Consider the following 26,361-nt stretch of genomic DNA (forward strand, 5'->3'; position numbering starts at 1 on the left):
AGTAATGCAGATGTTTAACAATAATTTAGCTCTTGAGAGTCAAATGAAACAGTGTTTATCAACCTTTTTTGTGCCAAGGCACACCTGGCATAGCCAAAAGATCCCAGGGCACACCTAGAAATACGGTATATATATATATATATATATATATAATTATATATATCTATATATATACGGTATATATATATATACACACACACTAGGGGTGTGCCGATACACTAATTTCATGAAATGATACGATACGATATTGGGCACACAACTTCGATACGATTTCAATACGATACGATACGCACTTTTTTATTATGAAAATATATGGGGGAGAAAAAAAGCAAATACAAACAAATATTTCTGTTTTTGCATTATTCAGACATGCAAACTTGTAGCTTTTCAGCTTCCACTAGCCGTTTTGAATCCAAATAGGGCAATAGTGTGACACCTGACCCGAAAAAAAACTGCATGTTGTCACCCTTTTCACCTCGGGGCTGTTTGCATGCCTGATTATTATTATTGTAAAAAATATATATATATATATTTTTTTTTTTTTTTTTTTTTTTTTTTTTTTTTCAAACCTTCTTCAAACGGCGTGGCACACCTCAGCAGTAGCCCCGGCCCAAAATTGGGACGTTTGCCAGGGTTGATAAACACTGGTCTAAACCATTGGTTCTCAAAGTGGGGTTCGGGGACCCCCAGGGGTCCTTGGGGGGGTTCCAGGGGGTCCCCAGCAAAATGTGTTAAAATAGCATCACACAAATTGTAACCACTTTAACCTTTTATACTTTGGCTATTTAAAAATAGCAGATCTACAAGTTCATAGCGCGGCACCAAGTGCCACGCTACGAGCTTGTAGATCTGCTATTTTTGAAAGATTGTGAAAATGTGTGCAAATCTTTGAATATACATATTTTTTAAAGCGAACATTTTAAAGCAAATCTTTGCTTCTGGGGGGTCCCTGGGACAAAATATGTTGAGATGGGGGTCCGCGGCCAAATACATATCATTTTGGGGGTCCTTGACATGAAAAGGTTTGAGAACCAACGGTCTAAACAATATTAACTTTTTTTTTTTTAAATCTGTAAATGAAACTATAGAAACTATTGGATGCCTAGAGGTCAACAATGAACCTGGCATCTGTCTAAATAACATGCCATCTAAATGACATGTTTAACCTTTGCATAAGCCTGCATGGTCGTCAAGGCTAGGTCAAGTGCTACGGGCTAAAGGTGGAGTACTTGATGTCACTACCACGTTAATAAGCTTACAACTCACATCACTTATTAGATCAGGGGTGGGCAGCATTTCTTTACCAGACGGCTATATAGTGACTTCATTAAGTGAGCGGAGGGGGTGGCCATACAATGGACAATAAAATGAAATGTAAAACACTGTGTGCTTAGTGTTAATTTGATAGACATGATGACAGATGGCTTGACAATAGACTGTTTTCCAGGCCAGAAGGCCTGGGTCCATGCTTCACAGCACAAGAATGCTATGTTACAAAATGACTTAACAGTCCACTTCAATGGCGTATCAAACTTTTACATTAGCCTACAAATGTATATCTTGCATCCAAATAATTGGCAAAACACTGAGATTTGAATGATAATATAACAATATTAAAATAAATAAATGTCTGCATTAGAATTAGAATAACTATTCCCCACGAGGCAAATATCTTTTCTATGGCAAAAAGAAAATGACAACAATGTTTAGTAGTTGTATTGTTTTGAATTGATAGCTACAGACCATCAATTTTAACAACCTGCTCGGGGACTACAGATGAAAATGAGCTCTTAAGACAAACAAACAAACAAACAATGTTGCTTTTGAAGCGAGTCTGAGAACTTGGAATGGCTTGTTTGTGTTTGAAATGGATGGCAAAGAGTGAGGCTGAGAAAGTTGAAAGAGCTCTGTGTGTGTGTGTGTGTGTGTGTGTATGTGTGTGTGTGAGTGGGCACGCGCACACGTAACACTGCATGATAAATGATATATATTGATGGAAGTGGTGTGTGTGTGTGTGTGTGTGTGTGTGTGTGTGTGTGTGTGTGTGTGTGTGTGTGTGTGTGTGTGTGTGTCTGTCTCCACGTGTAAAAACAGAAAATGGTGTGGTGGAAACAAAAGACCAGCAGACACATGGGACCCAGGAGAAAACCCCATCTGTGAGGTGAATGATGATATAGCACTGTGGTCGTGTTTTTCCTGCTACTTCACATATAGGCTGCAACATTCATTTGAAGGGCAGCATGAATAAATAAAAGCAAAACCAAAATAGGCAACTGATGCATAAAAACTGCCCGATTAAAGCCCCGCACAACAACCAATAACCCATCTGAAAACGTGTCAGGCCCCAAATCGATGTAGCATTAAATTGCAATGCCTGTATGCTTGAGCGCTCGCCCCAACGGCATCATAGCCTATACGCCGGACAGCCTATTGCTTGTAGCCTAATTAAACATATGGCAATGCCTTGCCTAAGGGCACAGAGTGAAAACTCCAGGTCCTAGGCTTAGACCAGTTCGTGGTTCTAAAACATTCTCATGTCAAGGACCCCTAAATGTATATGCATTTGGCTGCGGACCCCCCCATCAGAAAATATTTGGAGTCAGGAAGGGACCCCCCATACAAGACTTATGTTGTTAAAATGCTTCAAAAACGTTCAAATTTCATTTTTTTTCCCCCAAGATGTCTTCTTGAACTTGTACAGTCATCGGGCTATTTTCAAAAACTAATAGGGTTTAAAGTGGTTAAAGTGACTGTGATGCTGGATTAAATATAATTTGACTGGGGGCTGTGAGGGCGGGGGGGGGGGGAGCTGTTACCCCCTCAAGGGCCCCTAAGGGGGCCCCGGACCGCACTTTGAGGACCACTGCCTTTAGACCGTTTTTGACTGATTGATTGATTGAATACTTAATTAACAGTTTGCAACTCAAAAAAAGCACAGAACTACAGTTCCATACAAAAGGATGCTAAAAAGGATTAAAACCCCAAGAAAGCACTGTAGCCTATGGCTTGTTTCCATTGGGGTCCTGTGTATTCACACATTTAAAGACAAACAATATCATACAAATAATATGCAAAAACATCATATAAACGACTTTAGCCGTTTACTGTACCTACAGGCTTCATTTAAAATTAAAATAAATAAATAAAACTCAACTCAGCCCAACAGACACAGAGCCAAACAGATGTTGCTCCACACAGCAGCCTGCAGCCACTCTCTTATTATATAGTCTGTAGAAGGAGGAAGAGGTTCATAATAATAAAAGCGTCTCTTTCACCACCTGGTGCCTCATCGGGCAATGAAATATCGATCTTCCGTCTCGATTTACGATTTGATCGGGCCATCAATTGACGCTAATGCAGGGATGTTTTGACTTAATATATTTGGAGGAGATCATAAAACACCGTTTTATGACCGAGTGAGTGCGGATCGAGACAAAGAAAGGCGATCGCTCTGCCATGCTGCTGCCATGCCAGTCTGCCAGTCTGGCATGGCAAAGGGTCTCTCGCTGCCCCCCCCCCCTGTCGCCCGCAAACAATGAGGACTCGGAGAGAGAGAGAGAAGGCGACACCACGCACGCACTCTCCTCCGAGGCTACAGTGTCGCCAACAATAAAAACCCAGAGAGCCTTCCTTTTCCGCACACACACGCACGCACGCCACGCCACGCTGCACACACAAACACACACACACCAGCAGCGAGTGCTTTCGTTCGTGCGTGCTCACTCACACACAAATACAACAAAGCGATCTTGAAACAAAAGCAACCACCAACCAACAACACATCATGACTATGGATGAGGCTCCCTCCATAGGAGGGCCTGCCTTTAATCCGAATCAAATGCAAAGTTTCCACCAAAACGTGTCTGATCTCTGTCCCGGTGCGTTCAGTTGACACACAAAGAAAGGATGTTAGATTATGTGAATAAAAACACAGGATCTTTGGGGTGGAAGGAGAGCGCAATGCAAAGCATTGCGTTCTCCTTCCATCCCAAAAGATCCTGCACAACAACCAACGCAAAACATTCCCAACAACAACCAACCAACAACCAACGCAACGCAACCCATGCATTGCTTCATTGTATCAACCAACCAACATGCACCTTGCTTCATTGTATCAACCAACATGCACCTTGCTTCATTGTATCAACCAACATGCACCTTGCTTCATTGTATCAACCAACATGCACCTTGCTTCATTGTATCGGGTTACCGTATAGCCTTACCTTGGTGAGAAGAAGCGCTCTCCCTCCGTCCTGCTGCTGGCTCTGATCTGGCTGGCAGCTTAATAGATTCATGTGGATCTATTCATGTTGTCTAGTTCTGCTATAGTAGATTCATGTGGGATCTCCTTCCTTCTTCCTCCTTCTGCTCAACAGACAGCGGTGATGATAATCCAGTGTCCGCGGGAGGGATGCACACATCGCCCGGCCAGTTTCTACCGTCCGTTTCCCCCTATAGGACGACGGGTCACCTTTTTACCTATGATGATCGGCTCTGGTGTCGGGGAGGGAGCAGCATTTCTCTCGGCCTCCTCTTGGATCCACACTGCTGGTTGATGTCACTGATACTCCCTGACTGTGTTGTCCTCCTCCTGTACTGCTCTCCTCTCCTCTCCTCCTCTCTCCTGGCTTTCTCTCCTCCTCTTTTTTCGCTCCCTCCTCCTCCTCCTCCTCAACACACCGGGGCCCTCTCCCCCCCCCCCCCCTCCGATCCCTCCTCCCCCCTCCATGACGTGATGCAGTCAAGATCTCCAATAGCAACCGTATCCCACCACCACATCCCCACCTCTCCACCCCCTCTCCTCCATCCTTCCCATCATCATCCTCCCATCCCCCTCCATGCAGGCAGCCCTGGACCAGTGGCTGTATGGTGTCTCTGTCTGTCTGTCTGTCTGTCTGTCTGTCTGTCTGTCTGTCTGTCTGTCTGTCTGTCTGTAAAAGCAATGATAGGAAATAATGTTGGACACAAAGCTATAGATGTCAGTGATTCTCAACATTTTGAATTTCAGCGATCCCCGTCAGTTTGGTATAATATGCACCTGAGAACATTTTATAATCTGTTGCACTGATGCTGTCCAGTTGTTTGAGTGTTGAATGTTTTAATGGACCACAATGGAAACAATTGAACAAAGAAAAAAAGATGGAAACAAGACTTATTTTGCCAGTATTTTTGGTCAATAAAATAAAATAAAAAATTCAATCAATCAAAAATCACTACGCTGTAAAGTTGTTCATTTATCTCTGAGAGCATAACCTTATGAGTCCATTCATTTGTACAGACCCCATAAGGGTCCATTTAGTTCCATACACTGAGTTACAGACCCCCCATAAGGGTCCATTTGGACCCCTGGTGGACCCCAGCCCTGACATTGAGAACCAGTGGGTAACGGGTTACAGTTAAGAAAACATATTGAATTGTGTAAATTCTCCTAAACACAGATCAACAGATAGTTGTAAGTAACAGATATCAAGTTAAAGGTTGAAAGCCTATTACGCTGCATGTTTTACATGTGTCTCCTTGCAAATATTAGGCAAGAGAGTAATACATTAAATAAGAATGTATTTAGGCGATATTTGTCTTGTCTTGTCAAAATAAATGTACCAATGCATCGAGCCGATAACACAAATGCTAGGCAAGAGGATAATAGAGTAACCTATAAGGTGAACAATTTGCCAGGTGAGTATATAATAGGCGTGGCAGCCCAAGTTGATGATATTATTATGTTAATTTTATATGCTATGTTGATGAATTGAATACATAGGACCACAATGGAAACAAGTTTTGTGTCATCCTGTTATCTTTAATGTCTGACAGTACCACGTGCTGTTTACATTTCTGAATAATAAAGTACTCAATCAAAGTTCACAGGCTATTAACATACTGTATGCCTGCAAAGACAGCCATATGTTCACATTGTAGCATTATACAACACAATAACCAGTGTGTGTGTGTGTGTGTGTGTGTGTGTGTGTGTGTGTGTGTGTGTGTGTGTGTGTGTGTGTGTGTGTGAGAGAGAGAGAGAGAGAGACAGAGAGAGAGACAGACAGACAGACAGACAGACAGACAGACAGACACATACATAAATACAAGTAAGACGCGCGAACGCGGGAAGCGAACGCAAACAATTTAAAATAAATATGAAAAAAATAGATTTAAAAAAAAGTAACCAATAAAAAAATAAAAAATAAAATACAAAAAAAATCTGCGTTAAAAGGAGCATCTTAGAAAAATACAAATTCACAAAAAAAAAACTGAATGTTTTTGAACAATTCAACAAAGTGTTTGAAGTGCCTGTTTCACCCACTTCCGGGGGGCGGAGCCAAAATCCGAGCCCGAAGTATTTGTTCGTAGACCCCCACTTAGGGGGGGTAGAAAAAGTTTCGGAGCGATTCGGGCACTTTTCATTTAACATGGGGTTTCAATGGGGAGTTTTTAGGAGCCTTCTCCGGGGCGTGGCTTCCGGGGGAAGGGGCGGGCTTAAACGCAACCTTGACAGGTGTGTTCAGTTTTCAAAGACCTTTCATTTGATGTATGGTACGTCTAAATTGGACATTTACTTATCTCAGAGGAGCTGCAGGCAGGCAGTGCACACAGACACACACACACACACTCACAAGCCGAGCACGGTTTCATAGTAAGCTCCACTTGCTGCTTTTGGGTTAGGGAGCTAACCCTAACCCAAACTATACTATAAAAACTGGTCAAACATTGGCCAAATAGTAAAATAATATAAGAAAAAGGCAAAAGTTGTGAAAATAGCCGATCTACAAGTGAGCTTGTAGATCTGCTATTTTCACAATAGGCCTATTTGGAACTGAGGCAAACTAAATGTAATTCTTACAATTCCAAGTGCTTGTCAGGGTAGGGGGGTTTATTTTGGGGGGTCACGGCCTGAAAAGGTTGAGAACCACTGCTGTAGGCTTAGTCAGGAACAGTTTTTAAGAGAAAACTTTTTAGGAGCATAATTAACTTTTAAAATAATTATTCTGACTAGTTTTAAAAAGTAGCCAATGTGTAACCCTGAGACAAATTATGAATAATTAAATAACATAAATAAAATAAATAATAAATACAACAAAAAATAAACTAAGAAATGCTCAGATGATGCACTGCCCTAAGCCAAAGGTTATTAGCATAAAGCTGTTTTATATTTGTGAGAAGAACATGGAATATTAATTACTTTAGAATAGATTGAAGAAAAATACACTTTTAATTCAAAGTAAGCAAGAGCTGTCATAGGTTAGCCATATGCCTATACGGTATACAGTAGCTGTATTTCATATTATAGGAGCGACACCAGCCTACATGCCATACACTTGTCACCTCACAAATATTAAGCAAGAGTATGAATAGAAATGAATTGTGTATATTGCTCTTCTCAAAATAAAACACACCGATGCATTGAGACGATAACTGTTCTCCTCACAAATATCAGGCAAGAGAGTAATACAGATTAATAAGAATGCATTTATATTCTCTTTATATTTATATGAAAGTACTTTACAATATCCTCATGACCTATAAAAAACACACGAAAATGTAAAAAGAAAAAAAAAGGAACCATTCAAACACCAGAAAGACCAGAAGAATTCATTATAAATAGCGGAAATAGCAGATCTACAAGCTCACAGTGCATCACATTGCAACACAATGTGAGCTTGTAGATCTGCTATTTCCACTAATCCTTTGTGCATACCGTACCTATAAGCTAAGTGGGAAATCTGTCAAAAAAAAGATGGGTATTTATTTGAGTGGAAATAGCCGATCTACAAGCTTGTAGCTTGTAGATAGACAAGCTTGTAGCTTGTAGATCTGCTATTTCTGCTAATTGTCAGACATCAAATTATATAGGGCTATTTTGTGCATGGAAGGGGATCTTTGTTAAAATAAAAAAAAGGGAAAAAATGTATATTCTTAAGGAAAATGATCACAGCGTGTCACGCTGTGAGCATTGTAAATCTGCGAGCATTGTAGATCTGTGAGCATTGTAGATCTGCTATTTCCATTGTGAGCTTGTAGATCTGCTATTTACTGCAGCACGACACCAGCACGCCAACTGAATAAAAATCAGGCCTAATAAGTGTTTACAAAATGAAGTCTTTCCCAATTCCAGTAAACAGGTGCATGTTTTGGTGATGCTGCCTGAGGTGGTGTTGTTGCATCCTAAGATGAACCTGCAGCAGCAGCAGCAGCAGCTCTGTGCAGAGTGAGGAAGGCTTAGTCAGTCATCTTCACCCCCCCCCCCACCCCACACACACACACACACACACACACACACACACACACACACACACACACACACACACACACACACACACACACACACACACACACACACACACACACACACACACACACACACGCACACAAACACATAAAAACCCTGCATGCACCGCTAGAGTCAGCAAAACTGCCTACCTGCCGGATATATATATATATATGACTGATCTCCGGCAACAACAAAACATCACTTTATCCCATAGCGTTTATCCCTGTAAGAAAGAGCCAGAGGGACCAAAGTGAAAATTTTGATTTATATTTTTCTGCTCATAATTGTTGCCATAAACCAGAATCAGTTTTACTGTCACATCACATGGTGTAAATCAGTGGGGCTGAAATTCAATTTTGTGCAAGAAGCTCCATCATTGTTGATATCTACACATTATCAAAGATATCTACAAAGAAAAACAAAGTGAGTGGTGGATAGACAATCAAAATGGGCTATTATTCTTGTTATTATGAATAGCGGTAGTATCCAGTTATCATAATTGATTATCCTGTGCATACACAACAGTCTTTCAGGGGTCTGGGAAGAACAAAGCACTATATGCAGCATTGTCTTTGTCTGTACTGCCACCTAGTGGCTATAGAAGGGAGCTGCCACCCCTAACGTGCCATTTCAGGGTAGAATTTCTGCTGCTGTCACACACATTTTCCTCTCTATATTTTTGTCGTGGGATGGGTGGGCTACAAAAATAGCCTGCAGACCACACTTGGGGGTTAAGAACGTCTACTAGGAACATGTTTTTCTTGAATGGGGAGTTAGCTATGGTCTTGCGACACACGCACGCACACACACACACGTTTTAAAAACATCTTCAAACCCAAGTCCAGCAGCGGATCTGTGGTCAGTTCTCTGTGTAATAAAACATGTATTTCTTCATGAGTCGTTGCATTACGTTCACACCAGTAACATGGTGACAACAGTAGACTCTCTGCTATAACTGGAGCAGCCCCACAAATAGCCGTCATCATAAAAACAGTACAGCATTAATAGGCCCACCTGCTCAGTATCTAGGTAGATTAGATCAGTGTTACATCAGTGGTCCATTTGGTTCTATTTGCATTTTGCACCCACACACACTCTCAGAGTCACAGACCTGCAGTAAGGGTCCATTTTGGGACCCCTGCTGGTCCCCGGACCCCACACATAGAGACATTTTCATGTCAAGGACCCCCAAATTGAGATCCTATTTGGCTACGGACCCTCATCTGAAAATGTTTTGCGCCAGGGACTCCCTTAAAGGGATAGTTCACCCAAAAAAATTACTTATTTTCTATAGTCTTCCCAAGGAGGCTTGAATTCAAGGATATTTTTTTGTTTTTGTTTCATTCCTAAGCCAATAATTTGATGACGAGCTGTGGGTTCTGGTAGGAGACGCTAAGGAGACTCTTTGTGTCTCCTACCGGAACCCACTGCTCGTCATCAAATTATTGGCTTAGGAATGCGACAAAAACAAAAACAAATCCATGAATTCAAGTCTCCATGGGGTGAGTAATCAATAGAAAAAAAGTTATTTTGGGGGTGAACTATCCCTTTAAGAGAAGATTTATTCAAAATCTTTCACAAAACAAAATGTTCAATTATTTTCTAAAATAGTTGATCTGAGATTGTACTGTAGATTGGCTACTTTCAAATAGCCACTGTACATAGGGTTAAGGGGGTTAAACAGCTTTTGATACAACTCATTTTGCTGGGGGGCCCCTGGAACCCGCCCACAAGGACCCCTGGGGCTCCCAAAGATCCCACTTTGAGAGCCACTGCATTATTTTAACAAGCTCTATCAAGCTGTATTTACATAGCACAAGGGGTTTTCTCACTCAGTTTCAAGAGCCATGTGGGTTTTCCTGGGCGGAGCAAAGCCATGGTCACGTGACTTCAGTCTGTGTTTTGTCTATGACTCTGCCACCCTGTGACCCATGGTGACCTTTATCAACTATTAGCCTTGCTACTATTCCAGTTTTCCCATGCCGATGGTGGGGCGAAAGCGCCCCTGAAATAGCAGCGGTGGGCGGCTCTGTATCCACGCAGCCCCCGCAGCGCAGGCGGTAATTATTGCACATCGCTATATTTACACTGGAAGAGTGCGGAAGCGTGAAAGATCGAGTTTCTGTTATCTTTTTATTCCTGGCTGTGACAGGGCCGTGTTTGACACGCGGAGATGTAAGAAAGTATGCAATGATGAACCTATATTAAGTCTGATTATGAGCGCCAGAGAGCGTAGAAGCAATAAAACATGATACTGTATAAATCGTTCAATGACAATAATAAAACCTGATATGTTTGTATATATTTTATATTATTATCTATGTCTTAGCTGAAATGTAAAACCAGTGGTGGAAATAGTATTCAGAGTTTAAATAAAACCAAGGTTGCAGAACACAATATGAAAATACTGTACTGTACTGTAAAAGGCCTGTATTCAAAATGTTACTTGAGTAAAAGTACACAAATATTACCATTAAAATATACGTACAGTACCATAATAAAAAGCACTAAAATCTTTCAAAATGTGTTATTTAAAAAATAAATAGTACATCTACAAGCTCAGAACACCTCACATTGCCTCACATTGCGACTGAAGTTTTCACATAATTGTGGTGGAGTAAAAAAGGACATTATTTGCCCCCTGAGATGTATCATAAAATGTAATGTAAAAGTACTTGAGTACAAAATTGTACTCAAGTAGTTCCTTTCCACCACTGTTTATAGTGAAGTTCTGTGTTGCAATCAGCAGAATAATTCAGTGTTTTTAATGGCACCTGTCTTTTTAAACCTGTGATCATGCTGAAAGCTGAATAAACATTGAACTGCTTGGTATGCGAAAATTTTTGGGGGGAGCGAGCAACAGTGTGGCAACTCTGGCGAGTGGCAACAGCAACCCCCGAGTGCGACTCATCAGTTATTTGCAGAGATTGTGTGTCCCGTCCCCGTCGACACAACCCTTTCAATCCATCTAAATATAAGGATGTCCCGTAACATGAGTGGCCCTGCAGGGAAGCTAACTAGTCACCCAGAATGGCTATACTCACTCCCTTCCAAGATATACAGCACCCAGAAACACACGTGGGCAACATGCGGCCCGGGGGCTTGAACCGGCCCGTGGACCATCTCAATCTGGCCTGTGACGTCCTCAAAGCAAAACGAAACAACCCCCCCCCTCCCCCCCCAGTGACCTATGAAGAGTTTCATATTGGACACCTAGCAGGATTACATTAGTGGTCAAATTTAAACGCTGCTAATGCGTTGAGGTGGATTGTTTTATGTAAGTAATGTGTCACCTCAGAGTACACTAGAGTGACACGTGATCTGTTGTAAAGCAATGTGTCACGTCTATCAAATTAGTGCCGTTTTTTAACATAATCCAGTACTATGCGTCTCACGTTTCATTTCAGCTGTCCAACGTGTGGCCCTTTTCTCTAATTTTTTTTCTTTTTATAAAGATGTTAACTTCCTGTTGATTTTACTATTTGAAGATCCAGTCTGGGTTTTCTTCCTAATAAAAGTGGCAAAATCAACAGGAAGTTAACATTTCTATTTTAAAAACAACAACTGGGTTTGGTGATGCTCTATATTGTCAGAATCAACTTTGTTTGCATTTGTTTGCTAAAAGAGTGACTTTGAGAGGTGTGTCAGCGTACAATGTAAGTCAATAAGGAGCATAGGAGCAATTATTTTTAGATTTCTTGTCCACCTTTGGAGTTACATCATGTCTTGCCCTTTAACGGAGTCAGTACCATCTGACCATCTGGTCCAAAAAGCTGTCCACCCCTGACCTGGAAACACCTCACAGATCAACAGAGGGAACCTTTTCTTTTCAGGAGAGGATGGAGGGTGTGAAAAGGTTTACTGCTGATTCAGGACCAGGTACAACAATGGTCCATGAGTGTGTGTGAGGTGAATGCAGTCAACTACCTGGGAGGATAGAAAAACAATAAGGATAGGTTTGGGAAACATAACGTTGCTGTCAGGGCAGAAACCTCTTATCTCCATATTCTAACTGTTTGTGTTTCTTCGTAAATACTTGATCATACTACAGCTTCACACATAAGAAAAAAGTAGCTCGTTTTGAGCTTGAAGATCTGCTACTTTAATTTTTGAATTTTAATCCTGAAAAGTAACAATTTTGGACACAATTAAGTTTCCACCCGACAGAGAGGATAAACTACAGCCTTTTGACGAGATATTTGACCCCATCTTAAACCACATGAATCCAGGCATCCCTATTCTGGGGCAAACATTCTGTGGAAAACAGCTGATTTACAAGCTCACATCATTTCAAGTTGTGAGCTTGTAGATCAGCTATTTCCGGCAAAGTGGTTTGGTTTAAAAGGGGGGAAACAGACCAAGTATAGACCCCTGGGGAAACCAAGTCAATGAAGTACATAGGGCATTCGTCTCTATCAGAGGTTTCTGCCTATCCATACATCTGGTAACATCTAAATTCAATGTTGGGGCTACAATTTGTTCTGTAGGGTGCTCCTTCCTATTGAGACCGTATCAGGATCGGTTCCCAAAGCAATGCACATAGGTTTGTTAGCAGCCGTTCTCACTACTGCTCTAGCCCTTAAATATTCAATTTAATGTCAATGTCACCGATTTTACATTGGTCCAGAAACATAACAAAGGAGAACGCTTCAAGCAATCTATAACACACACACACAGTACACAAAGCCGTCTGGTTATTGTGATTCTGAATTTTATTCATTATCTCCAACACAGTTTTTTGTTCTGAGGTTATCGTCATCACCGCTTAAATGAATCAATCGATCAGTAGAGAGACAGAGACAGACAGAGAGACAGACAGACAGAAAGAGACAAGACAGACAGAGAGAGACAACAGTTCATAGCCAGATGTGTGGTCTCAGTTCTAGGATTCAGAGATTTTCAAAGTGCATTCAATCTTGGTGGTGCTTTGATAGAGACAGAAAAACCAAAACATTTGTGATCAAACCAAATAAAGCCCAATATATTACCACCAAAGAAATAAGACTAAGATACAGGGTATGGCCGGACAACGGCGAGCCATCCGTACCATTGTCATGAACACTGTGAGAGAATAAAGGGGGTAATTTTTTTTTTCATTTTTAGCTTTGTTCCCAATCTATGAAGACCAAGCCAAGTTTGTCATCAGATGACACATACTGGAAGTACGTCTGTGTGCCAGTGTCGATGACAATGACAGTACCAGGGTACATTTACCATTCAATGAAGCTCATTTGGATATATACTGTAGGCTACATTCTCAAGAAAACATTCCAAGTCAATGCAACCCAATCAATTATTATTTTTGTTTGCTTCACCAAAAGCAATGTTCATATTTTGCATCTTAAAAACACTCCTGTATGATACAGGACTGTTGCTCTGTAAGTTCTGGTCGATGTTTGCTTCATGGGTAAGCAAATTAACGAGAATATCCAAAATTTGCATAGGTCAGATACAAAACCAGAGCCCACAGATTACCAATGTTTTGACCAATATTTTATCGGTGCAAAATTAATTAAAATTAATTTGAAAAACGTTTGATTTGATTCTAGATTTATTTTTTATTTTTTTATAGAAAATTAAAAAACAGCTGAATTACAAGCAGATCTGCAATTTTTGGAACCTTTGTCTTTTTTTGGAACATTTTTGCCAATAATGACATTGTCCAAAACAGGGACAGCAGGTTGAAAGTGGGCTACAAATCGGGACACAATTGCTGATACTGATGTCGTCAAAATAAAGTCAAATAACGACCCATACATACATACATGGGTCTGTACCAACCAAGTAGATTTAGAGACCGGGCAGAGAATAGTGGTATAGTATACGTATGAATGTACGTTTAGGATATCACTCATCATTCACACTCTGATCCTAGTCCTAGAAACGTTGCAAGCTGCCCAGTCCTGTCGCAGGTCTGAGAGACAGAACCAACGACCGGAGCTGAACCAGCCCACTTTCATAAAGTGTACAAGCAAGGCTCACATCCCCCAAAAAAAGCCACACAGTGCACGTTTGTTATAGCTCTCCTCCTCACAACAATAAAAGCACAAAACAGTCGCGTTCCAAACTGGCCAACAGCTTAATATAGGCTACACTTTGAAAGAGAATGTAACCTTATGGCTCATATTTGACACAGTGTGGTTTAAGTGGGGTTCTCTGTGACAAACCAAGCCTGAAGTCGGTGGAATATTCAAAATAATGCTACGTTGGCTTGAAAAATTGGCAGAACTGTCGAGCAGCGAAAACTGGAGTGGGTTTTTTTAGTCCGACGATCAAACTGGTTTTCGTTTTCCGTGGATAAACTTGCGTCACAACAAACGGGCTATCGTCTTCACTCTTCATTCCCTCATGCAGGTTATCTGGCCAAAAATGTGATTGGCGTCTATCAACGATAATAAAATCCCATCTCTCACGCAAAACCAGCCGTCACCCAATACATACAGGCACTGCCACATACCGCAAAGCAGGGGTCTTCAACGTTTTTCAGGCCAAGGACCCCTTAGGTGACAGAGAGATGAAGCAGGGACCCCTCCACATCATATATTGTATAACATTGTGTTGCAGATTAAACTTTATCAAAGATTTAATAGATGGCTTCATTGACTACCATTACCTTTTTTTTAAAAAGATTTTTCAAAAATATCAGATCTACAAGCTCATAGCGCGGAGGTGCCGCGCTATGAGCTTGTAGATCTGATATTTTTGAAAAATCTTTTTTTAAAAAAGGTGACTAAAAATCAGTGTCTCGCAGCGCGAGGCGTTGTGAGCTTGTAGATCTGCTATTTTCGACTAATGTTATCACACAGAGATTTGGCAGACCCTGCAGTAGTAACTCTTGAGGACCCCCTAGGGGTCCCGGACTCCCTGTTGAAGACCCCTGCCGTGAAGAGTCTTCCCTTTATGACTGGGAAAACAGAAGAAAAAAAACAACCAAATGCATTAAAGCCTAAAAACCAAGTTAAAGTTTCAAATTGCAATAGAAACCTATAGCGTCACATTAAAAGTGTCCATGATAAATCAATCAACAACGGATAGAAAGGAGGACTTTTCTATTTACTTTTTTTACGCACCAGAGAGCAGCTGGTTTATTGCTGTGCTCCATCCGAGAAAAGAGGAGGATTTTATTGATGGGGGGGTTGAGGTGTGGCAACACGGAGAACGGGGTGATGGCAGGCTGACATCTGGGGCTGCAACGATCCATTACTTTCTTAGCGATCAGTCTATCAATTACTTTTTTGATTAATCGAATCACATTTTAAAAACACGTTTTTTTTTTAAATAATATCAAAGAATTGAACATCAATTGCATTTGAATATCACTATCAATTGAATTGCACATCAATGAGCCATATTTTAAACCTTCATCGCACAACTGTGTTGTGCAGAAATAGTGAAAATAGCAGATCTACAAGCTCTGCTATTTTCATGATTTTTGAACGTTTTTTCCCCCTTTTTAAAAAAATACACTATATGACGTGCCCAAAATAGGGATCGATTACCAACTGATTATTTGAATAAATTATTGATTATCTTTTTTTAAATAATGGATTCAATCGATCACTTTGATTAACATTAAGACCTGGAACGCATCTGTGTCACTTCAGATTTCTTAGGCTATTCAAAAATAGCAGATATACAAGCTCATAGCGCGGCACCGAGTGCCGCGCTATGAGCTTGTAGATCTGATATTTTTGAAAAATCTTTTAAAAAAAAGGTAATTTTTTCCCCCAAAACTGTCCGGATTTAGATTTTTTTTAAGAATCGCCACAGGTCTTAATGGATTAACCGTTGCAACCCTGCTGATATCAACGGGGGGGAAGGGGGCGGGAGGATAAATAAAGGGTTTGGTGAGGAGAGGAGAGGAGAGGAGAGGAGAGGGGAGGAGGCTGGTTGTGGTTGTGGGGGGTGCTCGGCGGGGGGGACAGTGTGTGGAGGAGGGTCAGTGGAGCTCTATGAAGGCCTCCATCTCCTCCGAGATGAGCCCCTTGTAGGGCAGTCTGTGTCTCTCGATGGCGCGCGCCGCCAGGCACTGCAAGGTGACGTAGTTCAACGGGTACAGGGCCTGGTGCCCGCCGCCGCCTCCGCCGCCGCCGCCGCCGCCGCTCTGCTCGTCCAGCAGCTGGAACGCCGTCTTCTGGTGCGCGTTGGTGGCGTCGAAGTGGGCGCCGCCGCGCACCAGCAGCGCCATGATCTCCGGCGAGCCGTTGAGCGCGGCCACGTGCAGCGGCGTGTTGTTGTCGCAGTCGCGCGAGTCCACGTCGGCGCCGCACTCCAGCAGCAGCTGGGCCACGGCCGGCGAGGGGAACCGCCCTACCGGGTAGCGGCCCACCGACGTGGTGTCCTTGTCCACGCTCATGTGGAGCGGCGTGTAGCCCAGGCGGCCGCGCGGGTTGAGCTTCAGCAGCCGGTAGACCGTCTGCTTCTTCTGGTGCTCCTGCTCGGCTCCGCCGCACTCCAGCTTCTCCAGCAGGAAGATGAGGTGCAGGATGATGGAGAGGGCCTTGGTGAACTGAGGGGCCTCCGGGGGGTTGTCCCGCTGGGCCACCGCGCGCTCCACCTTCATTGATTGATTGATTTGCTTTATTAGTCAGAAATGTAAACAGCACGAGGTACAGTTAACCCATTAAGACCTGAGGCGATTCTTTAAAAAAAATCTAAATCCTAACAGTTTTTTGAAAAAAATATAAAAAATATTTTTTCACGATTTTTCAAAAATAGCAGATCTACAAGCTCGTAGCGCGGCACTCGGTGCCGCGCTATGAGCTTGTATATCTGCTATTTTTGAATAGCCAAAGGCATCTAAAGTGACACAGAAGCGTTCCAGGTATCAATGGGTTAAGGCTGAAAGGATACTGGGGACTTGTATCCATTGCAGTCCTATGTATTCAATTCATCAACATAGAATAAAAAAATGTACACAATAACACATGTCATCAACAAATACAAACACTATTAGGGCTGTGAATCGTCTGCTATCTCACGAATCGATTCGATTCCGATTCTTGGGGTCACGATTTCCGATTTTTATCGATTTTTTCAAAACAAACAATTCTCGATTCAAAATAGTTTTTTTTTCGATTCAAAGGCGATTTTTTCCGATTCAAACGATTTTCGATTCAAAACGATTCTCGATTCAAAACGATTCTTGATTCAAAACATAGGATTTCAGGATCTACTCCAATCTGCTGGCATGAGAACAGAGTACATGTATGTAGCTTTTATAATTGTAAAGGTTTTATCAACTGATAATAATGTAAACACACAAAGGTAAATCCAAGGAAAAAAAAAAGATTTTTTTTTAAATCGATTTAAAAAAAATGAGAATCGATTCTGAATCGTCGATATTTTCCGACACCCCTAAACACTATATGTCCCTTTTGATGGGAAATTTACATTTACCTCCTCTTGTGGTCTCCTGATAGATGTTTTGAAAAGAAAGTCAGGGCGTTCCACATTTTGGTGGCAGAGTAGTGGAATGAGAATGAGGAAATGTTTGCTCTAAATGTGAGTGGTACATGGTACCACCCTGTATGTATGGTGTGAGGTTACTGTACGGTCAAAGTCATTGTTCTGCTAAGTTGAGTCCAAGTTCAAGATTCATTGGTGTTATAAAGTCCAAGCTGAGTGTCAAGTCTTTCTTGGTTTGATCAAGTTGAGTCTTAAGTCATCACATGTTGTGACTTAAGTTCCAAGTCTCAAGTCCACACCGCTGCTGATAATACTACTGACACTGTAAAGGGTAGGGCTGGGCAACTAACCGGAAATATATATCCAAACTGTCATAAAGGTCTTATAACCGAATTGTCGCGAACCAAGTTAAAAAAAAAGTTTTGTTTTCTTTAGTTAGACTAACCACTTGACCCCCCCCTGTGTTATACTTTGTACGTTGTACAATGGTGGCGTGCACAAATTGTGAAAATAGCTGATCTATTCACAACGTGTCGCAGCTTGTAGATCTGCTATTTTCACAATATTTCCTTACTTTTAATCGTTCATTAATCATAATCGAGGCAAAAGTTTGAAACAATCGTGATATTGATTTGAAGTCAATCACCCAGCCTTACTGTAACGATACCAGCGTATGCATTCTGTGATGTGGTAACAGCATTGTGACTTTGTGATTGAGTGTGTATTTGCATACTTACCTGCCTATAAGCACAGGGTGGATACAATGCAATGTCACTGGGACTGTTTTATTCTGCATAGTGCGGGCTAGTGTATAGAGTCTATGTATTATTGTTTTTTGTTGATAGGTTGTTTTTGTGTGTGTGTGATGTTATCCTTCCCCTGACTCCCTGTTTGTTGTATTTACTACCCTTGCTGTATCTTACAGCACTGATTCTCAGACCCCCATAACTCTGACAGTGTATAAATGGAACCAAATGGACCCGTATGGGTCCATTTGGTTCCATTCGTACGCTCTCAGAGTTACAGACCTGTAAGGGTCCATTTGGAGTACTTCTCTCACTCTGTATCTGTACCCTAAATGCTCTGCTGACACTGACAGCTGACACACCTCGACACATTGCCGGGACAGGGGAATCGAACCTGGGACCTTTCAGCTTTACGGCCCGGTCTAACACTCACCTCCCTGACGCTCTTCCCCAGCACGCCCATCAGGTCGTGGAAGGTGACGCGCGTGGCCAGCGTTCCCTTCGCCCGGTCCTGGAGCACGAAGGAGAAGAGCTCGGCGAAGGACAGGAAGCTGGAGGCCGTCATGGGGCTGAGGGGGTCCAGGTTGCTCTGCTGCATGTCCAGGGCGTACTTCCACAGGCTGATGCAGCGCTCAAAGTTGCCCGAGTCGGCGTAGACGGCGCCCCTGTAGCGGATGTAGTAGGAGGTGTCGGGGTGCGAGGGCCCCAGGATGCGCTCGCGCACCAGCAGCGCCTGCATGCGCATCTCGTCCGGGTCCGTGATGAGGGCCTCCAGCTCCTCCACCGTGCTCACCTCCCGGGCGCAGTCGTAGGCCGGGATCGGGGGGCCCGAAGCCGGGGGCTTGGCCAGCAGGGCGTTCTTCTCCCCGGGTTGCCTCAGCTCCATGGCTCTCCTCCAGTAGCGCATGGCCCCCAGCAGGTCTCGCTTCTTGTCCACGAAGGTGGCCCCCAGGAGCTCCAGGGCGTCGACGCGCTCCTCCCGGGAAGAGCGCGGCTGGTGGGCCAGGTACTCCACTATGTTGGTGTGGCCCGTGACGCTGGCGGCGAGGAGAGGCGTCATGCCGTAGCCGTCCCTCTCCATGCGGGCGTTGCATTTGAGCAGCATCTTCATGATGTCCAGGCTGCCGGACTCGGCGCAGTCGTGCAGGGCGGTGTTCCCCTTGACGCTCTTGCGGTCGACGTCGGCCCCTCGCTCCAGGAGGAACTTGGCGATCTCCTTGTGGCCCTTGTAGCAGGAGATCATGAGGCAGGTGTGCCCGTGGCGGTTGGCCACCTCCATGTCGGCGCGGTGCTCCACCAGGTAGCGCACGATCTCCAGGTGGCCGTCGAAGCAGGCGGCGCGCAGAGGGGTGGAGTTGGTGAGCGTGGTGTTGTTGACGGCGGCGCCGCGCTTCAGCAGCGTCCGCACCACGGGCAGGTGGCCGGCGGCCGACGCCGCCCACAGCGGCGGCGCGCCCTCGATAGTCTCGCCGTCGAAGTTGACGGCGCCGCCGCCCTCCACCGCGGCCCTGCAGTGCTCCAGCAGGTAGTCCACCACCTCCAGGTGGCCGTAGCGGGAGGCCACCAGCAGCGGGGTGCCGCCCTGGGTCTTCTCCTCGGCCAGAGCCTCCAGCTCCTCGGCGCTCTTGTTGCTCAGCAACTTCTGGATAAGTTTCAGCTTCCCGTCCCTGGCCGCGTTGAACACCGCCGTGCTTATGTCCATTTTTGTTTTATCGTTTTTGTTACTCTAAGCTCCGCGCCGACGCAGCGGCCTCCCAGCCGGTCATAATAAGAATGTTTTATTAAATCATATGATCATGTAATCTTTAGCCCGGGTCGGGTTTGTGTCCCGATGCATCTTTCTGCCATTTTGAGCAGGGGAGCTGCTGTCAAGATGGCTGTGTCTGTTTGTTTGACAGGTTCTATGTTTACACACACGCCGCAAAGCATTGTGGAACGTGTAGTTGTAACGGCGTTCCCTGTGACGTTCCAAGCCTCGGTGGGCACAATGACCTTATAAACAACTACAGTTCCCATGATGCATGTCGATAGGATGACCTAACAACCCCCGTGGGTTCGCTTGTTACATGAGCCCCCAACACACCGAGCGCACCGGCATAAATGTAATATATCTCTAAATCTATATTTATATAGTTAATACCAGGAGGAGTAGTATTATTAGTAGCAAATAATACATTTATTATGATCATTATTAATATTATTATTATTATCATTACGTTTCTTTTTGTGATCTAAAGACAAAAATGGTTGGATTTCATTGCTGTACTGTCAGCTGGCCAGTAGAGGGCAGCTGAACACCTCAGTCAGCAGAGCTCAGTCCAGCTGAACCTAGAGACATAAAAGATGCACTTTGATCTGAAATGACCTCTTATAGTGACTTGTAACCACATTATAGTGTATTATAACAGTGATTATAGTGCATGATAACATTATTATGCAATTACAAGAATTATAGTAACAATCAAAACTAATCTCTGAGTGTCCACCAATTATAGGCCTAGGTCAATGTTTCCCAAACCAAGGCCAAGGGTTCTCAATCTTTTTAGCTCCAGACCCAAAGGCAATGCGTTGTGAGCTTGTAGATCTGCTATTTTCACTACCGTTAAAACAGTGTTTTAGGCAGTGAACCCTGACTTGGTTGATGCACCCCCAATCCTTAAGAAGAAAAGAAAATAGCCTATATATATATATATATATATATATATACACATGAAAGGCATCAAGATTATTCATGCTCACATAATGATATTCAATAATACCAATATTCCAGAGAGCAGGACAATGTTCTTCACATTTTAATATAACTGACACTACACTGCAACAAAGTTTCAATGAACTGCAACAAAGTTATGCAAAAACTGTCACTTTTAAAGAGAAAAGAGGATGGATGAAGGCAATGATTGATTGACTACTTTATTAACAGTTTGCAAGCAAGTACAATTAAGTAAGCAATGCTAAAATTATAACACAAAAAAAAAGCCCTGTATTCAATTCATAATCAAGACATACTGTACAAGATGCTGTCATAATTTTAGCCACATTAAACTTTTTCTTTTGACAAAGCCTAACTATGTAACTTTTTTTGAATTAATAAAATGTAAATTTGTCCACTCTGTATGGTAGTGTATGTTAATACAATATAACTTATACAATTGGGGTGGTTGTATTTGGTCTCCCTGCTCTTCTATTGAGACATTTAGATGGTGTCAAAGGTCATGTCTCACCTAGACACAGGATCTGACATGAATTTTTAACTGATGGTCAAGATTAAATGTATCCCCTGAGCAAGCAGGCCGGCTAAAAATGTCAGCACTTGCGCAGAGAACCGGGTTCAAATCCGGGGTAGAAGAGGAAAGTTACATAGTGCTGATTTAATACAAGTATTTAAATTACAGCGGAAGAGCAATTTATATTTTAAATATATATAGTCTTAGTTAAACATTTATAATTGCAAGTTTTTACTTAGTGAAAAATCCCACTTGAAAGCATGACAGTGTAATGAAGTAATTATTACAACGATTAAACCACCACTAATTTATGCTCAGCAGCTTCAGTTTTATTCAAATTAAATAGACTTTTTTAATTGAATAAAACTGATGTTGCTGAGCAAGATTAGAGTTTGGGATTTTTGTTCATTATTTTGTGTTCATGATTGCTTCATTTGTCACTGTACAATAACGAAGTGGATGTTGAATATTCTCTTTGCAAATAGTTACAGACTGGTAAGGTTTGGTGCCGAACTCATTTAACTGGAGACCCACTTGAACCCCCCCAAGGACCCCTGGGGGTCCCCGGACCCCACTTTGAGAACCACTGCTTAACAGGCACAGTGTTGGAGGAGGGAGAAATGCCAAATTTTGTACTATGAGAAGGGACTTTTTTTTGACTATGGGTTCCCAGATTGTGAGAATAGAGGTTTCTCCTCACTTTACTTTAATTTAGCTTTAGCTTTGTACTACCTTTTGGTCATGTACAAAAACATTCAACTGCAAAAAACAGTCAATTGCCAAACAGTATCCAGAAGTTGTTTGAATGGAGGGATAGTAAATATGAATTAAGAGGAAAGTATATTTAAAAGGAAAAAGGTTAGAACAAATTCAAAACTTCACTGTACAGTTAGAGGGGTTGTATTATGGACAGTGGTGAAGATCTGAAAAATTGCAGTACAATACTCAAGTTTAAATAAATGCATAAAAGCAACATATTGAAAGGATATTGTATTAAGCTCTGAAGATGAACACCAGAAGCTGTTTTTTTGTTGTTGTTGTTTGTTCTGTTTTTGTTTCTGTTTTCCTGTTTTCATAGTATTTTACATAGATTTTAGAAATTGTATTTCTAAATATTATTTGAATAAGCAATAAGGGATAGGACTAGATAAGTTTTCAACTTCTTCCTATGCCCTTTTTGAACACCCCATGTATTTGTTTTCATATTTTTTATATTTCTTATTTTCAAGTGTGTTATATTTATTTTATGTATTTCTTTTTGTCTTTTAACAGTGTTCGAAATAAATAAACTATCAATCAATCAATCAATGTGAGAAACATCTAAAAATAAAAACTTTCAAATTGCACAGAACAGAGCAGCCAGAGCCACTAGTGATGTGCGGGTCGGGTTTTTTCATGACCCGCCCCGCCCCGCCCCGCCACGGAACTCAACCCACCCCAACCCACCCCGCGAACCCATATATAAATCTATGGCTCAACCCGCCCTGCGACCCGCGGTGGGAAAAAAAAGATAATCACATTCATAATAGCTCAGATTTATATAGCGCTCTTTTAAGTACCCAAAGTCGCTTTAAATGTTTACAGTAGCACAACATTGTCATGGGCTAAATAAACAAGCATGTTGTTCAAAAAAAAAAATCCGGACTCGACCACCCGCGCCGCAGGTTGACCCGCGGGACCCGCAGGTTGACCCGCGGGACCCGCGGGTTACGGGTCGACCGTTGGCCCGCTCATCAGTAAGAGTCACTCTTCATTGTTCTTGCGCTGCAAATGTGTGTGAGATGCATCAACTACTATCATGGCCAACTGTGGAGAATAACTTAAAATCTTGTTGTATGTTGTTAATGTAAATGTAATGTTTAACTACCTGGCGTAGGACAGTGGAGGGAGAGCTGAAAACCCTGCATCACACCTGGGGTTCTATAAAGACACCGGCCCAGAACAGACAGGAGTGGAAATCCTTTGTTGCCGCCTTATGCCAGATGGCATTAAGAGCAGTAAAGACTAATGTTTAGCTATAAAGTGCGCTACTCTGATCGCAGCCAGGTGTCCACTATAGGCTGGATTGGCCACTCAGGGCCCGCACACTTTTTAATTCAGTCATTAAAAGAAATAATCTAGTCACAAATAGCTGGGGCCTATATGGGGAGTTGCATCATGAGCCAATGAATCCAGGGATTTATTTATTTATTATTATTGTACAACTGTACTCTATGGTTCAAGAGCTTTAGGCCAGAACGTGAAGCCTATTTGAACAAATGTGGGATGCAGGTTCTTCCTGAGCTTATGAGAGCTTGTGTGCAGAGTTTCACTGCAATCGGATGCTGCGTTTATGAATTGAGGGATTTTGTGCAAAACGAGCCCCTCCCGCAAACTCTGAAAGCTAATTGTAGCCAATCGGAATGGAATCTGAACAAGTTTTCGGGATCAGGGCCCACTTGAAAGTCTTAAAAGTGTTCACGGCCCACCCATCTGACTACTTTAAGGACCACTTCACCCATCTTCATATTGGTCCTCAATAATGCTCATTATAATATGGTACCATTTTTGTCTACTCACTCTGTCTCAGAGGAGGGTGTGGACAGTTCAGAAACCCGGCTACCAGTGACATCGTAGAAAGCTATACAGACAGATCTACAAACAGACCATAATAAGCGTATTGTAAGCAGTTCCTAAAGGAGATAGAACATTAACGTTTTGTGTCAAACATGTCATTTTTTGGTGGTTTTGTTGACCTTGGCGTAGATGTCGTTTGAAGAACGAGATTTAACGGTAGCGTAGGTCACCTTATCTTCATCATCATCATCATGTGTCTTGGCTCCTCCCACCGCAGCCCTCGTCTGATTGGTGTGGACGACAGACGCGTAGGTCAGAGTGTCATCAGGGTCGATCTGGTTGGTTGACGGACCGGGGCGGCTCGCTGTTGTTGTGCTCTGATTGGTTGAGGTCAGGGGAATGTCATTGGTGGGCGTGTTCTTCCTCTTGACAAGGAAGCAGATCACCAATGCTGTTCCCATGACTACAACCACAACCACCACAACAATCACCACGGTGATGGTGACATAACTCTTCTTCTGGTCTTGTGCTGTGGAGAGGAGAGGAGGGTCACTTACTTTGACACTAAACTAAAGATGATATTTGTATACATTAAATGAACCAGACTTTTCTTTGTAGAAGCACCATGTTTGGCGCTCGGGTGGTGCAGAATCCATCGTGGTGCATCAGTTGTATGTGGAGTCAGTTACTATTATACTTTTATACTTTTTCTCCCCAACTTAGTCGTTATGCCAATTAGGCTAATTCCTCCCCACACACACATGTGTGTTTTGTCACTGCTGTTGTATCCTACTGGCTCACCTGCCAGTGAGGAGCCCCCACCGGGAGGACCTCGTCTCATTCTCTCTCATACTCCTCCTGTCCCCAGCCCGTAGGAGTACGCCTATAGTGACAAGTAACACCCTCCCTGTCCGGCTTCCCTCCCCCGAACCAATTGTGTTCATATAGACCAGTGGTAACCAACCTTTTCAAGCCTGTGAGCACTTTTTATTCCAATATGTAAGCCGAGATCTACCGCTACAATATGTTCCAAAAAAACATTATGAGTAAGACATCATATTACTGTTGCAATTCCAGGCTCAATCTCTTTGCATACATCCACACAAAGGATAGTAGTCTAAATATGAATAAACAAAAGGAATTTTTTGGGTGGGGAAATGTATAAAAATGCAGCGTCATCTGAACACAGACATGCACACCTGCCCTCTGCAGTGCTCTAAACTGAAAGTCTCATTTCTCTCCAAAAGCCCTTGAATATGATAGAATATGATTAAGGATTACTGTGATTATAGTAAGCTCACATTTCATATCACACACACCATACAGTAAGAACTCCTGTACCTTTCACTAGGCCCCCCAAAAGCCCACCCCCCCAAAAAAAAGAAGGCTTGTCGATCGACATTGTAGATTGCGATCAACCGGTTGGTTACCACTGATTATTATAGACGCTCAACAAAGCCGGTTGGATTCGAACCCCTAGCCTCCGCGGTGGTGGGCAGCTACTTTACCACTGCACCACCCTAGCGCCTTAAGTGTAATCATTTATAATGCAGGGTCAGTTGTATTGTAATGTGGGTCAGTTGTGGTGTCCAACACACAACTCCTCTCCTACCTGGTGGTTGTTGGGTGGTAGAGACAGTGGACAGTGGATCAACAGGTGGTTGGATGGACGAGGCAGTGGTAGAACGAGGTGGTGTTCCAGTGGGAGGGTTGGTTGTTTGTGTCGTCTTCAAGTCTCCTGGGAAGTCAATGGATATCTTGGATATCTTCCAAACAGTCACATTACATCTTCTGAACTTCATCAGGTTGCGTATGTTGATGGTCAGAGTGGTAGAACAGTCAAACTTGTTGTCTTTAATCAGGGAACCATCCTCCTTCAGCCAGCTCAGAGTAGCACAGCGTTCATAAGGTTCGAACAGAGAGCATGTTAATGTCTGTTTTGTCCCACTGGTTTCTCTGGTGATGCTCAGTACAGACAGATGAATAGCACGATCCTCGCTACCTCGACAGGTATAACGACCAGCATCTTCAGCTGTGATGTGTTTAACAGTTAGAGAGCATTTTTTTGACACCAAACTCATCCTGTTTGCTTTAGATGGGTTTAGTTCACTTTTAATCTTACCATACTCAGCCACAACATCAGCAGAGGGTGAAT

At 42.8% G+C, this 26,361-nt stretch overlaps 1 protein-coding gene across 1 annotated transcript; it reads right to left on the minus strand.

Moving 5' to 3' along the window:
* Positions 1-15,997: 15,997 nt before the first annotated feature.
* fem1a (fem-1 homolog a) lies at positions 15,998-20,284 on the minus strand. Its single transcript, XM_080440726.1, has 2 exons — positions 18,857-20,284; positions 15,998-16,826 (listed from the first exon to the last, which is right to left on the minus strand). Exons 1-2 carry the CDS (start codon positions 20,123-20,125, stop codon positions 16,209-16,211), a joined length of 1,887 nt encoding a protein of 628 aa, XP_080296852.1. The 5' UTR covers positions 20,126-20,284; the 3' UTR covers positions 15,998-16,208.
* Positions 20,285-26,361: the final 6,077 nt, after the last annotated feature.

Source organism: Gymnoscopelus braueri (assembly GCF_963280865.1).
Source record: "Gymnoscopelus braueri genome assembly, chromosome: 10".
Classification (NCBI taxonomy): Eukaryota; Metazoa; Chordata; class Actinopteri; order Myctophiformes; family Myctophidae; genus Gymnoscopelus; species Gymnoscopelus braueri.